The sequence below is a fragment of the Schistocerca cancellata genome, chromosome 2, assembly GCF_023864275.1.
Source record: "Schistocerca cancellata isolate TAMUIC-IGC-003103 chromosome 2, iqSchCanc2.1, whole genome shotgun sequence".
Lineage (NCBI taxonomy): Eukaryota > Metazoa > Arthropoda > Insecta > Orthoptera > Acrididae > Schistocerca > Schistocerca cancellata.
This window is the reverse complement of record NC_064627.1, coordinates 277947081-277961066: the sequence shown is the minus strand read 5'-3', so window position 1 is coordinate 277961066 and position 13986 is coordinate 277947081. Positions and strand designations below refer to the sequence as shown.

At 41.4% G+C, this 13986-nt stretch overlaps 1 protein-coding gene across 1 annotated transcript in view; it reads right to left on the bottom strand.

Moving 5' to 3' along the window:
• LOC126161614 (ATP-dependent RNA helicase DDX54) overlaps positions 1-13804 on the bottom strand; it is a 124555-nt gene extending 110751 nt beyond the window's left edge. The window contains exon 1 of the mRNA XM_049917569.1: positions 13620-13804. Coding sequence (XP_049773526.1) covers positions 13620-13651 — 32 coding nt within the window. The 5' untranslated portion in view covers positions 13652-13804. The remainder of the gene's footprint in view (positions 1-13619) is intronic.
• Between the last annotated feature and the right edge of the window lie 182 nt (positions 13805-13986).

The window sequence follows — 13986 nt, the reverse complement described above, 5'->3', positions numbered from 1 at the left end:
TTGTAACGGTGGCATAAAGCGACGTCATACGAACAGGATGCAGGCGTTCAACTTTTCTCTTAGCATCAGTGTAGGTCAGTCGGTCAAGGGTCTTGTACTCCATGATCTTCCTTTCTTTCTGGAGAATCCTGCAGTCTGGCAAACAAGGCGAATGGTGCTTTCCGCAGTTGACACAGATGGGAGGCGGGGCACATGGAGTTTTGGGATGTGATGGGCATCCAAAATCTCGAGATGTGATGCTGGAAGTACAGTGGAAAGACATATAGCCGAACCTCCAGCAGTTAAAGTACCGCATCAGGGGAGGGATATAGGTCTTCACATCACAGCGGTAGACCATCACCTTGACATTCTCAGGCAATGTATCACTCTCGAAGGCCAAGATGAAGGCACCAGTGGCAACCTGATTATCCCTCGGACCCCAGTGAACACGCCAGACAAAATGTACACCTCACCACTCTAAAATGGAGCACAGCTCATCGTCAGACTGCAAAAGAAGGTCCCTGTGAAATATGATACCATGGACCATATTTAAGCTGTTAAGAGGTGTGATGGTTACAGATACATCCCCCAGCTTGTCACAAGTGAGTAACGCCCATGACAGGGCAGAGGATGCTGTTTTGATCAAGACCGACCTACATCTCATTTTGTAAAAGCCCCCCACCTCCCCAAACTTGTCCTCTGAATGCTCAACAAACAACTGAGGCTTCATCGTCAATAAAGATTCCCCATCAGCTCTCGAACACACAGGGTACCAGGGCGAATAAGATCAGCTGCCATCCTTAGCCTGACATTCCTCCCAGGGTGTTGCCAGGGAGGGGAATGATTTGGGGTCATACTTTTGCATACTGAATTGAGCTCGTGAACACTTAGAGACTGCTGGTGTTTCACCACCAGCAAGAGATGATGGACTACGCTTCATCATGTGTCACGGGCCCTGATGCCACCCACTCCAACCGAGGGCCCTCCTCACGGGCACCACCCAGCTGCAGCAAAGGCCATTGCCGGGAGTCCCGATGCCCCAGGGGGATGGGCATCTACCCTTTGGTACATGCATCAGCAGAGCCATCCCTGTGTGGTCAGGGGGCTACAGCCAACAGGTTACGTGGTCGTCCCACCACAATGGACTGGCTATTGTGCTCAATATCACGTGCAAATATGTCCATGGTCATTGTCGACGCAGAAAGCGACACTGTATAGTGCGTGGTGGAAAACACACCCAGGAAGATGTCCGCACCCAAGAGATGAAGAATGGGTGGGACTGCAATCCGACGACAAGAAAGTGGGCTAAAGATCTCAATGCACAATGGACACAATGCACCATGTAAGGCGCCCTTCCCCAATTGGCTCACTCTTCGGGAAAATGTTGAAGAATGGAGGTCAAACCTTACAGGCGACCATCACATAAAGGTCGAAACATATGAAACTCCTTTTAGTCGGCTCTTACGACAGGCAGGAATACCTCAGGCCTATTCTTACCCTCAGACCCGCAGAGGAAGAGAGAAGTTGTGTGTGTGTGTGTGTGGGGGGGGGGGGGGGGGTCAAAAACTGTAGAGCAAGGCCCAGAGATGAATACAGTAAACATGTTCAAAAGGATGAAAGGAGGTAGGTTGCAGTAATCAATAGCGACAACAAAAACAACACTGAAGGCTACTGCTGCAGTCACCACAGACGCCTACTGCAGCGGCAACACCACAGGCAGACCAGCAATGTGGGTTGCCGGGCCAGCTGCGAAGGCTGGTGAACGCAAGAGTGTTTACCAGCAAGTACCACAGTTGACAACAAAGACGTAGATGTGGCCACTGTCCATCAGAGAGCATCAGCCGACAGCAGAGGAAGAGGGCGCAACAAACTATTACCTGGCAGTCACGCGTGTGCAAATAGTCCCCGAAATATCCTTCCACCCTGGGCTAGATAAGCCGGCGCCCGGCTGCTCAGTGGGTAGTTCTCGACTTGCTGAGTGTGGAGAGGATCAGCCGGTTCTGTGGCGTGCCACCTCTACCATCCACTCTTCCATAACGATTACGATATGTCGCTTCCGTCATGTCACGCTAGCTACCAGCTGCTAAGCGAATTAGACATGGAACAGTTGTACGGGTATCGGGTTGAAGGGAACTCTGATTGGAGGAATTAGTTGTTTTTTGCTTGATCCACAGAAGGGATCCTTATTGTTTTGTTGGTTTTGAAGAGTGTGTTATGGTTGGTGGTTTATTGTAGTTTCCTTAACAAATAAGTTGGGAAATGAGTTGGTTCTTGCTCTGTAGATTTAGCAGCTACTACATGGCCCAGTCACATTAATGTGTCCACCACCTATGTTCGATGCTGACATGCAATAACCACTCACAGACAATATGTGACAGCACTAGCAATGGAGGGTATACAAAAAGTGTCTGGGGGGGACGCAGAAAACAGGGCAGCTGTTATAATTCGGAAATCGTGCAATTTGGGCATGATTATTGGATTCTGGGCCAAGGGTGGAAGCACTTCCGAAACGGCTAAGTTTGTAAACTGTTCATGTACTGCTGTGGTTAAAGTATACAACACATGGCAAAAAGGCACTATCCAAACCCAGTATTGAGGCAACTGTGGTGCACCATGAGCCGTAGGCGACAGGGGTGAATCGATGTGCAACTTTTGAGCAAATGACCGCCTAGATGAACCTAGGTGCTACATACAGTGACAGCTCAACGACCATTCAGAGAACACTGCTGCATATGGGCCTTTGCTGCAGACACCTGGTTCATGCAACCTAGTTCATGCAAATTGCTGTTAATCACCAACAAAGGCTGGAATTTGCATGCCAACACCGCAACTGGACATCCACTAAGCATTAACAGGTGGCCTTTTCAGATGACTCACATTTTACACTTCATCGGACACTCAGCAAACACCCTGCAACAACCGTGGGAAGGGCCCATTTTGAGGGAGGGATTGTCATGGCCTGGGGGCCATTTTCGTGGCATTGCCTGGGTGATCTTGTCGTTATAGAAGCCACAAGGGGCCAACACAAGTATGCATCTATCCTTGGGGACCATGACTACCCTTACATGCAGTGCACTTACCCTCAGCCTGATGGAACCTACCCAAGAGAACAATGAAATGCCACACACAGCTCAAGTGTACATGCGTAGTTCAAAGAGTACCAAAATGAGTTTACCATACTCCACTGTGCACCAAATTCACCCGATTTAAACCTAATAGAGAATTTATGGGACCACCTTGATCGGGCTGTTTGCTTCATGGATCCTCAAACAAAAAACATAGTGCAGCAGGTCACAGCACTGGAGTCAGCATGGCTCCACATCCCCATTAGTACCTCCCAGAATCTCACTGATGCTCTTCCTACACGTCTCGCAGTAATCTGCACTGCAAAAGGTGGTTATTCAAGCTTTTGACAGGTGCTCACGCTAATGTGATTGTACAGTGTGTTTATAGACTCCAGTGCCACATCAGATGCTATTTGATATTCACTAACATCTTCTGTGGAAGTGCCTGGCAGAGCTCAGGCTACACCTCAAGAGGTTGATGAGTTTTGTGATGCTTTGTTACTACATTTGCCACAAATTTTTCTGCCAATCGATGTTTCAGGACACTTGTTTACCATCCACTGGACACACTGCATGAGCTTCTTGGTAATTTCCAGGATCACTAGCGAACAATATATATCGAGCGTGCATCTGTCATGGCACGAGATATCAATTTTGTTTACAGCTTTGTCGACTACAGAATGTCACAGTGGTGAACCTTGTCAGCAGCATTCTAGAGATGAGTGAAGCCAGTGCCGTGTCAACTTTCACTACTTTTACCTAGCCTGAGGTAATTCTGAAACTGTATACTGTGAAAAGTGGTTTACACTTCATTTATTCCCAGATCACGACTTTAGGAATTGTGTGGATAATCATGGGGAGATGTGTGTCACGCTTGATAAACAATACAGCTGGAGTGTACCTTGTCTATGTCAAAACAGGATTGCTCCCAGCAGCATACACAAATTGCGGAATTGTCGACGATGAAGATCTGGATCACAAGTAAGGTTAATCAGATAACTGACTGTTTCTATGGTACATCTTTTTGTCATTTTTGTTGTCAAAGATTTAAACAAAATCAGTGTCTGATGCTATGACATTCATGTGCTCAGTACATGTCATTCACAAGTAATTTTGGAAATTACCCTCCTTATGGGTTGTAATAATGCAATCTCGACTTGTAATTTACTTTTTACAATCTATTTCTACATACTACTTCATGGAACACATACTCTGCAGTTTGAGTAAACAAGCCACTTTCATGAAACTAATTAATAATGACTGGCTGAAATAAAAGTATCTCTGATTGGCTGTTCACAGTAAGAAACATTCACCAATTAATCGTAATAATAATAATAATAATAATAATAATGACTGCAATTAGTTGCTGTTCTTGACATTTGTTTGAGTATGCAATAATCAAACTTGACAAGAATGCCAAATATTGCTCTGTGAAAAACATAAAAAGAGACCGATAGGCTGGCCAATACTTACCTTAACACAGTATAGCAGACAGCCATACAAAACTAATGAAAAAAATAAATAAAACTTAGCAAAGTAAAAAAATTATGTGTAAAAATAAATGCATGAGTAAAGCACCAAAGTTGAGACTGGACCTGAGGTTAACGTAGGTTGAGTGCAGCAGGTTGGCAGGATACAATGTTGTGTTGGAGTGCAAGTTCCTATCTGCGCAATTCTGAGGAACTGGTGGTGGGTGGGAGCATCCAAATGGCTAGTATGGTGTAGCAGGCACCTAGATCTTTAGAATTATGCTAGAGGACATGCTCCACCACTGGATATTGGGCATCCCATGGGGGGAAGGTTTGTCTGTGCTCATTCATGCACTCAGCCAGTATGACGGTTGTCAAACCAATGCAGAAGGCCATGCAGTGAAAACATGTCAGCTGATAAATGAAAAATGTTGTTTCGCTTGTGGCCCTGTCTTGAATGATGTACGTTTTGCCAATGATGGGGGTGGAGTAGGTTGTTGTGAGCAGATGAATGGGGCAGATTTAGCAGCAGGGTTGGTTATATGGGTACAAACTTTAAGGTATGGGAAGGTAGTTTGGTAATGTCAAAGGGTTTGACAAAGATGACGTGGAGGTTAGGATGATGAAAAGTCCTCTGGGCAGTGTGTGGAGGATACTGTGGAGGGATGAGCTAATTTCAGAACTCTACTTGAAAAAGTCGTAGCCCTGGTGTAGTAATCTGTTGAGGCATTCAAGGCCAAATGGTACTATCTCCCAAGTAGTCGATTCCTTCCCTTCCAACAACACTATTCCTACCTTCAGGCAACACAGAAGCACCCTATTTGTTACCCAACATTATTCTGGCCTTGAATGCCTCAACAGATTACTCCACCAGGGCTGCAGTTTTATCAAGTGGAGCCCTGAAATGAGATCATGCCTCCACAACATCCTCCCCACACCACCTACAGTGGCCTTTCATCGTCCTCCTACCCTCAACAACATCCTTGTAAAATCCCTGAACATTCACATACCAACCTCCCCTACCCCTGTAACTGACCCTGCTGCAAAACCTGCCCCATGCATCCCTCCCCCCAAACCACTTACTCCAGCATCACCAACGATAAAATGTACAACCACCAAGGCAGGGTCACGTGTGAAACAACATACTGCATTTGTCAGCTGACATGTGTTCACTGCACAGCCTTCTACATTGATACGGCAACCATCAGACTGGCTGAGAGCATGAATGGACACTGATAAACTGCCTGCCTGGAGGGTGTCCAATACCAAGCGGTGCAGCATGCCCTCCAGCTTAATTACGCACCTTACTAGGCACCTGCTACACCATACAAGTCATTTGGATTCTTCCACTCAACACCAGTCCCTCAAAACTGCACAGGGAACTTGCACTCCAATACATCATGGACTCAACCTATGTTAACTTTGGCTCTGGTCTCTCCTTTGGCCCTTTACTCCTTTTAAACATCTCTTTAATTTTTTATTATATTATATTTCTCTTCTTACTTAGTATCATTCACCTTATTCACTGCTCATATACCTCTTTACTACTCAATTTATCTTCTTTGCTTGGAAGTTGGCATACACATGATGTGCTATGTTCAACTTCTTTTTGACACCCTTTACTCCATCTTTGCTCACCTTCTTCTTGTCACCTCATAACCACAGTTCTGAGCGACCTGCGTCCACTTTTCCTTTCATCCCTGCCTCCTCTCTAATGTAGGAGCAAGTTTCTAACATCTAGGTTTTATTTATTTATTTTGTTAGTTTGGGGGGGGGGGGGGGGGGGAGGAGGAGAAAAAGACAACAAGGTCATCAGGGATGGAGCACAAGCTCGGATTACGGAATCCAAATCAGGATGGCCAGTTTGAACGTCGTCCACCTGAATGTGGATACAGTGTGCTAATCACTGTGTGACCTTAATCAGTTCTTCAGTTTTGTGTGACATAGGCTGTACTGAGCTAAGGTAAGCACTGCCCAGTCCATCAGTCTCTCTGTATATTTCTTACACTTCTACATGAAATTTTCCTTTTAAGCAACTATCTGACTGTGCCATTCAAGAGTCAGTTCCAGCATGTTTCTGAACTGGGTCTAACAATCATCTCAAGATCATAGCTAGTTGCAAGAAATTTTACACAAATTTCGGCTTGTATGGCATTCATCTGGCGAGGATGTAAAATGGAACACAAGACAAACAGTTCAGGAACAATATTCATAACAACAATTAATAATAAAAGTAATAATTAACAGAAATGCCTTGACCCCCAAGTGATTATCTACAAATAATAGCATTTAGCGAAATATGATACGAAGGACTGTGAAACTGGGTACATAATTGCTTACTGAACTTTTTTAAGTGTAATATTTTTTTTGGATCTGTTATCTTTGGTGTAGTATCTTGATCTCTACCATGTTTATAGTAATGTACTGGAGCAATACAATTTTTTTTTATATTGTGGATTGTATGTTCCGACATATTGAAAGTCAAACATCAATCACCTTGCATGTGAAAATTCTTAGGAACCACCTTTGTTGCAATTCAATGTAAAGCTCTATTCATTAGCTTTTCAATGATATACATATCACTGCTGAATATGCATTAGAACCAAAATTATAGTATTTTATATTAAAAAGACACATATAAATTTCATAAAATTTTGTAGCTCGGTAGACCTATAACTTCCTTCACAGTTGTCATACACTTCTGCAAACTGGTAGTTTTCATCTCTTATCTGTATCACTGAATGCAAGTGTGAAAGAAATCTGTGTGGGTCATGCTGAATGGTGTTGAACTGACAAGGAAAACAAGTGAGATTATTGGATAGTAAGACCTATGTTTACATTCCAGGAGCCAGCCAACGAAATTGGAACAGAAAGAGTACTGATCATATCTTGGTAGGGTACACCAGGGTTATTGAACCAAATAGCCAAAGAATCATAAATATGACAGACGTTATTTTTAATTAAGGTACTTCCAAACAGTAGCTATAAAGAAGTAACTGAGACATAGGAAACAAGTGGAATGTTTGTTCTGTTCATGTAACAGAAGCAGAATGAAATAATGAACTAGAAGAAATTGATTCTGAGCCTGAAATTATCACAACAAGCAGTGGTTCAAAAAGTACTAGCTGCAATGAGGAATCAAGTTCAGAAAATGCAAATAATGATAATGAACAATCACAGTAACAGGAGTCAATAGAAAGAATTTCAAACCCAAAGAAGCCGCATGGTTTCATGATCTGTCAATCTAAAGTCTAAATCTCAATCTTTCTCACTCAAAAAGCAATGATATCAGAAAATGCAGGAAACTGGCAATGAGCAATACAAGAAAAGTGCAGAAAGAGAAACACACATGGGAACCAGCCAGTTTACCTTCAGACAAAAAACCAATAAATGCTGCATGGATCTTCAAAACAAAGGAAGAACCAAAAGGCTACATTGTACATTATGAAGCACACCTAGTAAGAAAAGGATGTGTTCACAAACAAGACCAGGACTACAATGAAACATATGTATTTATTTTCTAGGTTTGTTAAACGTGGTCTTAACATTGATCATCTAGATGTTGCCACAGCTTTCTTGCAAGACAACTTACATTTAGCGATCTTTGTAAAAGTTCCCGAAATAGATCTAGTTACAAGATTAAAAAAAGGCATTATACAGGTTAAAGCACGGTGGCCAGTTCTGGAAATTGAAATTAGACAGTAGCCCTACACTCTTGAAAATAAACTTCATAAGATCAAGAGCTGACTCATGTGCCTATACAAAAGCAAGTTCCAGTGATACTAACAGTAGTTGTTTATATGGATGATATGCTGATTTTCATTAACACTCCAACAGAGAAAGCTGTATTCGAAAACAAACAACGAGAAAAATTTAAGCCGAGAGTTCTTGGTAAAGCTACTATCTGTTTATAAATGCAAATTACTAGCAACAAATAATGTTGGTTGTGGCTAGACAGAGATACTTTGTGGAGTGCATTCCTAACAGATTCAACATATAAGTGTGTAACCCTTAATCTACACCACTGGACTTTTGTGATCACTCATGATATGAGTCAAAAACAGAACAAGAAAGAAGCTGTGAAGAACATACCTTATCATGAAGCAACAGGAATATTCATGTACGTTCAATAAGGAATAAGTCCAGCATCTTTTTGTAATAATCCAGTGTTATTTCACAAGCAGGTAGTCAAAAGTATCTTTAGACATCTGAAAGGTACTAAGAATATGAAACTACTGCTCTCTAAAGCAGAGGACCTCACGATAATGGGTAACTGTAAAGCAAAATGGGCTTTCTGAGGACAGAAAATTGACAACTGGATACCTGTTTAAATCTTAAGGAGCAGTAATATCCTGGAACTGTCAGAAACAATTAAGAGAAGCCTTATCCACAAATTCAATGTAATATATGTAGGTTGACCAGATTTATCAGTTTTGTTGGGACAGTCCTTGTTTGCACATAAATGTCGTGATGTCCTGAAAAAAATCATTCGAGACACACAATTGCCCTGGCTTTTAATCAACAAACAAAATGCGTGCAATAATACAGCTCATTTGATTAAATATAAGTTCCCTGAGGTAGAACACTATAGAAATATATATTTTCACAATATCCCTGCAGGGCTACCACATTTGGTTTACTTCCTTAGGCCTAAAGAATGAGTATGAGACATGTTGGAAAGAAAAACAGATATTACTTGCCCTTTCCTCTAACTTGCTGACCTTCCAGTTTATGGCCTTCAAGACAAGTAAAACCAAAACAAAAGGAGGTGTCAAGGAGCATCACTTAAACCATTTCTCCTAATGGGAATGGGAGTCAAGCCATATGGAAGTTAACTTTGTAAAAATGTGAGTGATGCGGTGTGTGTCAACGGTGCTTACTGAACACTGTTTGGCATCTATGTCCGCTTGCCCCAACAGTCTGCGATCAGACGAAATCTTAAATTTTTAATACGAAATTTATAATTTGTATCTCATTACTGATTAGTAACATTACAGAGTTTTTGTCATTGTGGTCTTCAGCCCAGGGACTGATTTGATGCAGGTCTCCATGGTACTCTATCCCATGCAAGCTGCTTCATCTCCGAGAAACTACTGCAGCCTACATCTTTCTGAATCTGCTTAGTGTATTCATCCCTTCGTCTCCCTCTATGATTTTTACCCTCCACGTTTCCCTGCATTACTAAATTTGGTGATCCCTTGGTGCCTCAGAACGTATCCTACCAACTGATCCCTCCTTCCAGTCATGTTGTGCCACAAATTCCTTTTCTCTCAATTCTATTCGGTACCTCCTCAATAGTTACCTCATCTAACCGTCTAATCTTCAGCATTCTTCTATAGCACCACATTTCAAAAGCTTTATTCTCTTCTTGTCTAAACTATTTATCGCCCATGTTTCACTTCCATACACAGCTACATTCCATACAAGTACTTTCAAAAAGGACTTCCTGACACACAAATCTATACTCAATGTTAACAGATTCTCTTCTTCAGAAATGCTTTCCTTTCCATTGCCAGTCTACATTTTGTATCCTCTCTACTTCGACCATCATCAGTTACTTTGCTGCCCAAATAGTAAAACTCATCTACTACTTCAAGTGTCTCATTTCCTAATCTAATTCCCTCAGCATCACCTAATTTAGTTTGACTACATTCCCTTATCCACATTTTCCTTTTTTTGGTATTCATCTTATATTGTCCTTTCAAGACACTGTCTATTCTGTTTAACTGCTCTTCCAGGTCCTTTGCTGTGTGTGCCAGAATTACAATGTTTTTATTTCTTCTATGTGGACTTTAATTCCTACTCCAAATTTTTCTTTTGTATCTTTTACTGCTTGCTCAATATACAGATTGAATAACACTGAGGAGAGGCTACAACACTTTCTCACTCCCTTCCCAATCACTGATTTCTTTCCAAGCCCCTCGGCTCTTGTAACTGCCATCTGGAATTCGTACAGATTGTAAATAGCCTTTTTGCTCTCTGTATTTTACCCCTGCCACCTTCAGAATTTGAAAGACAGTATTCCAGTCAACAATTTCAAAAGCTTTCTCTAAGTCTACAAATGCTAGAAATGTAGGTTTGCCTTTCCTTAATCTTGCTTCTAAGCTAAGTCATAGGGTCAGTATTGCCTTGTATGTACCAACATTTCTACAGAATCCAAACTCATCATCCCCAAGGTCGGCTTCTACCAGTTTTTCCATTCGTCTGTAAATAATTTGTGTTAGTATGTTGCAGCCTTGACTTATTAAACTGATAGTTTGGTAATTTTCACACTTGTCAACACCTGCTTCCTTTGGGATTGAAATTACTTCATTCTTCTTAAAGTATGACGGGTCGACAGAAGCATCCGATCCCACGCGTCTGCTTTGACCGGTGACGTAAGGGTGTTGTCGTGTGTGACGTCTTGACGGTGCGGAGTTTAGTTTGAATGTGGCTGTCTCCAGTTCTGTTTTATCTTATTTAATTTTCTGATCCTTTTCATTCTATCTCGTGAGATTTTTTTAAAATTTAAAAACACTTATTACTTATTTTAATTATCTGTTTCCTCGAATTTCTGTTTTAGTTTATTATATTTATCTTTCTGATGTGTTCGTTCTATCCCGTGAGATTTTTTTTAAAAAGACAAAAAACACTAATCAGCTACTGAAGCATCTTTATCTTCTATGGGTTGCAGGGGTTACGACCCCTGGGGAGGTGGGTGGGTATTCATGCATGGCTGTCTTCACTTACACGTTGTAGCTACGCAAGGCATCTAAATTTGTTTATATTTAGTTTGCTCCCCACCCAAAACACCCCATTTCCCGCGCTTGCCCCGTTAGTGTCATTAGGCTTCTTGTGGAAAGTGTGTGTTTGTTTTTGTTTCCGCCATATTTGTGACGTCATGGGTCAAAGCAGACGGGTGGGATCGGACGCTTCCGTATTTCCAGTATGAGGGTATTTCGCCTGTCTCATACATCGTGCTCAACAGATTGCATAGTCTAATATATGGCAGAGTCTGTCATGATTGGCTCTCCCAAGGCTATCGTATCTCCCATTTCATCTTCATCTATGTACTCTTCCATTTCCATAATATTTCCCTCAAGAACATTGCCCTTGTATAGACCCTATACATACTCCTTCCACATTTCAGTTTTCCCTTCTTTGCTTAGGACTGGTTTTCCATCTGAGCTCTTAATTTCACCGAAGGCCCCCTTTAATTTTCCTGTAGCCATCCCTGCTTAGCCATTTTGGACTTCCTGTCTATCTCATTTTTGAGGCATTTGTATTCCTTTTCACCTGCTTCATTCACTACATTTTTCTTCCTTCATCAATTAAATTCAGTATCTCTCCTTTTGCCCAAGGGTTTCTACTAGCACTCATCTTTTTACCTACTTGACACTCTGATGCCTTCACTATTTCATATCTTAAATCTACCCATTCTTATTCTACTGTTTTTCTTTCCCCAGTTCTTGTCAATCATTCCCTTATGCTCTATCTGAAACTCTCTACAACCTCTGATTCTTTCAGTTTATCCAGGTCCCATCTCCTTAAATTCCCACTTTTTTGCAGTTTCTTCAGTTTTAATCTACAGTTCATAACCAACAGATTGTGGTCAGAGTCCACATCTGTGCCTGGAAATGTCTTACAATTTAATACCTGATTCCTAAATCTGCCTTACCATTATATAATCTATCTGAAACCTTCCAGTGTCTCCAGGCCTCTTCCACGTTTATAACCTTCTTCCATGATTTTTAAACCAAGTGTTAGCCATGATTAAGTTATACTCTGTGCAAAGTTCTACCAGGTGGGTTCCTCTTTCATTCCTTACCCTCATTCCATAATCACCTACTACTTTTCCTTCTCTTCCTTTTCCTACTGTCGAATTCCAGTCCCCCATGACTATTAAATTTTCGTCTCCCTTCACTACGCGTGTAATTTCTTTTATCTCATCATACATTTCTTCCATCTCTTCGCCATTTTCGGAGCAACTTGGAATATAAACTTGTACTAATGTGGTAGGTGTGGGCTTCGTGTCTATCTTGGCTACAATAATGCGTTCACTATCCTGTGCATAGTAGCTTATTCACACTCCTATTTTTTTTATTCACTATTAAACCTACTCCTGCATTGCCCCTATTTGATTTTGCATTTATAACCCTGTATACACCTGACCAGAAGTCTTGTTCCTCCTGCCACGGAACTTCACTAGTTCCCACTATATCTAACTTTAACCTATCCATTTCCCTTCTTAAATTTTCCTACCCTATTAATAGATCTGATATTCGATGCTCTGATCCCTAGAATGCCAGTTTACTTTCAACATCGTACAAAATATATCCAGGCCACTAGAATAAAGAATTATATCTATCAGTCTTTACTTATTTTTGAAGAAAAGAATTTTATTTATTTATAATGTTACTATACGTTCTTTTTCGATTCACAAAATGGAGACACGTCACTGGTCGACTACTGATTTCAAAATATCACAATAACTGAGAAGAAACGAAAGCGTTTGTGTGGTAACGAAGTTACGTATATAGTACAAGAACTCGGCAGGCTCAATGGCTTCAAAGTGAAACAGATCCGAACCCCAAGAAGTATCGTCTCAATCTATTATTTGACAACAAGGCAGAAACTGACTTATCGAAGATAGTGGATGCAAGAGTCGAACCAAACATGTACACACAAGGCATCACTTCAGAGAGTAAACAGTAAGTCCCAGTGCTGTGGAGCATATACCTTCACAATAAATGCTAGTAAGCATAAGGACAAATCCTAGTCAGTATCTGCTTCTGCAAGATTTTGGAGTGTAAATTAATTTATCTTGGCTCAAAGTAAACTACACAAGATAAAAAATATGGGTAGTCTTCAGGGTGTAATTGGGATGTTTAGTTTTTCTGACCTGCTACTACATACAAACACTTGTAAACAAACAAATAAGTAAAAAAAATGTTTCCGCTGGCAACGTCATTTATCGATCATCATAACGACATATAAAATACAAACAATCCAGCAAAATGCTATCCAAATTACTAAACAATGTAACGTTACACCAGGCTCGATTCGGTGTACAATAAATGCACTCTCAAAACAAAAATGTACAGGTTACCAGGGCACTATAACTCACTTTTCAAATCCACGGATTTCTTCTTTACTCATCCACACCCATGATCACTGCAACATAACATTAACAGCAAGCAACATGTGTTATTTTGTTTTGTTTATACGTCGCAATACAAAGTCAAAGAAGTTCGAACAACATTCATTGTAACCAAGGATGTTAATTGTCACAGACATTTATGGCACAAGCGGCTCGTGGACCACGTGCGTCTCGCGGACCCCAAGGAAGCACTTCATGGCGTCATCAGAAAGGCGGAAAGCGTGACAGCGATGCCCGGTGACCAGTAAGCAGCTCTGTTGACATAAGTGACGTCGTCACCTGTTGGCCGCAGAGTTTGTAAACTTGCCTTCAGCTATCGTTTTGGAACGTTAAG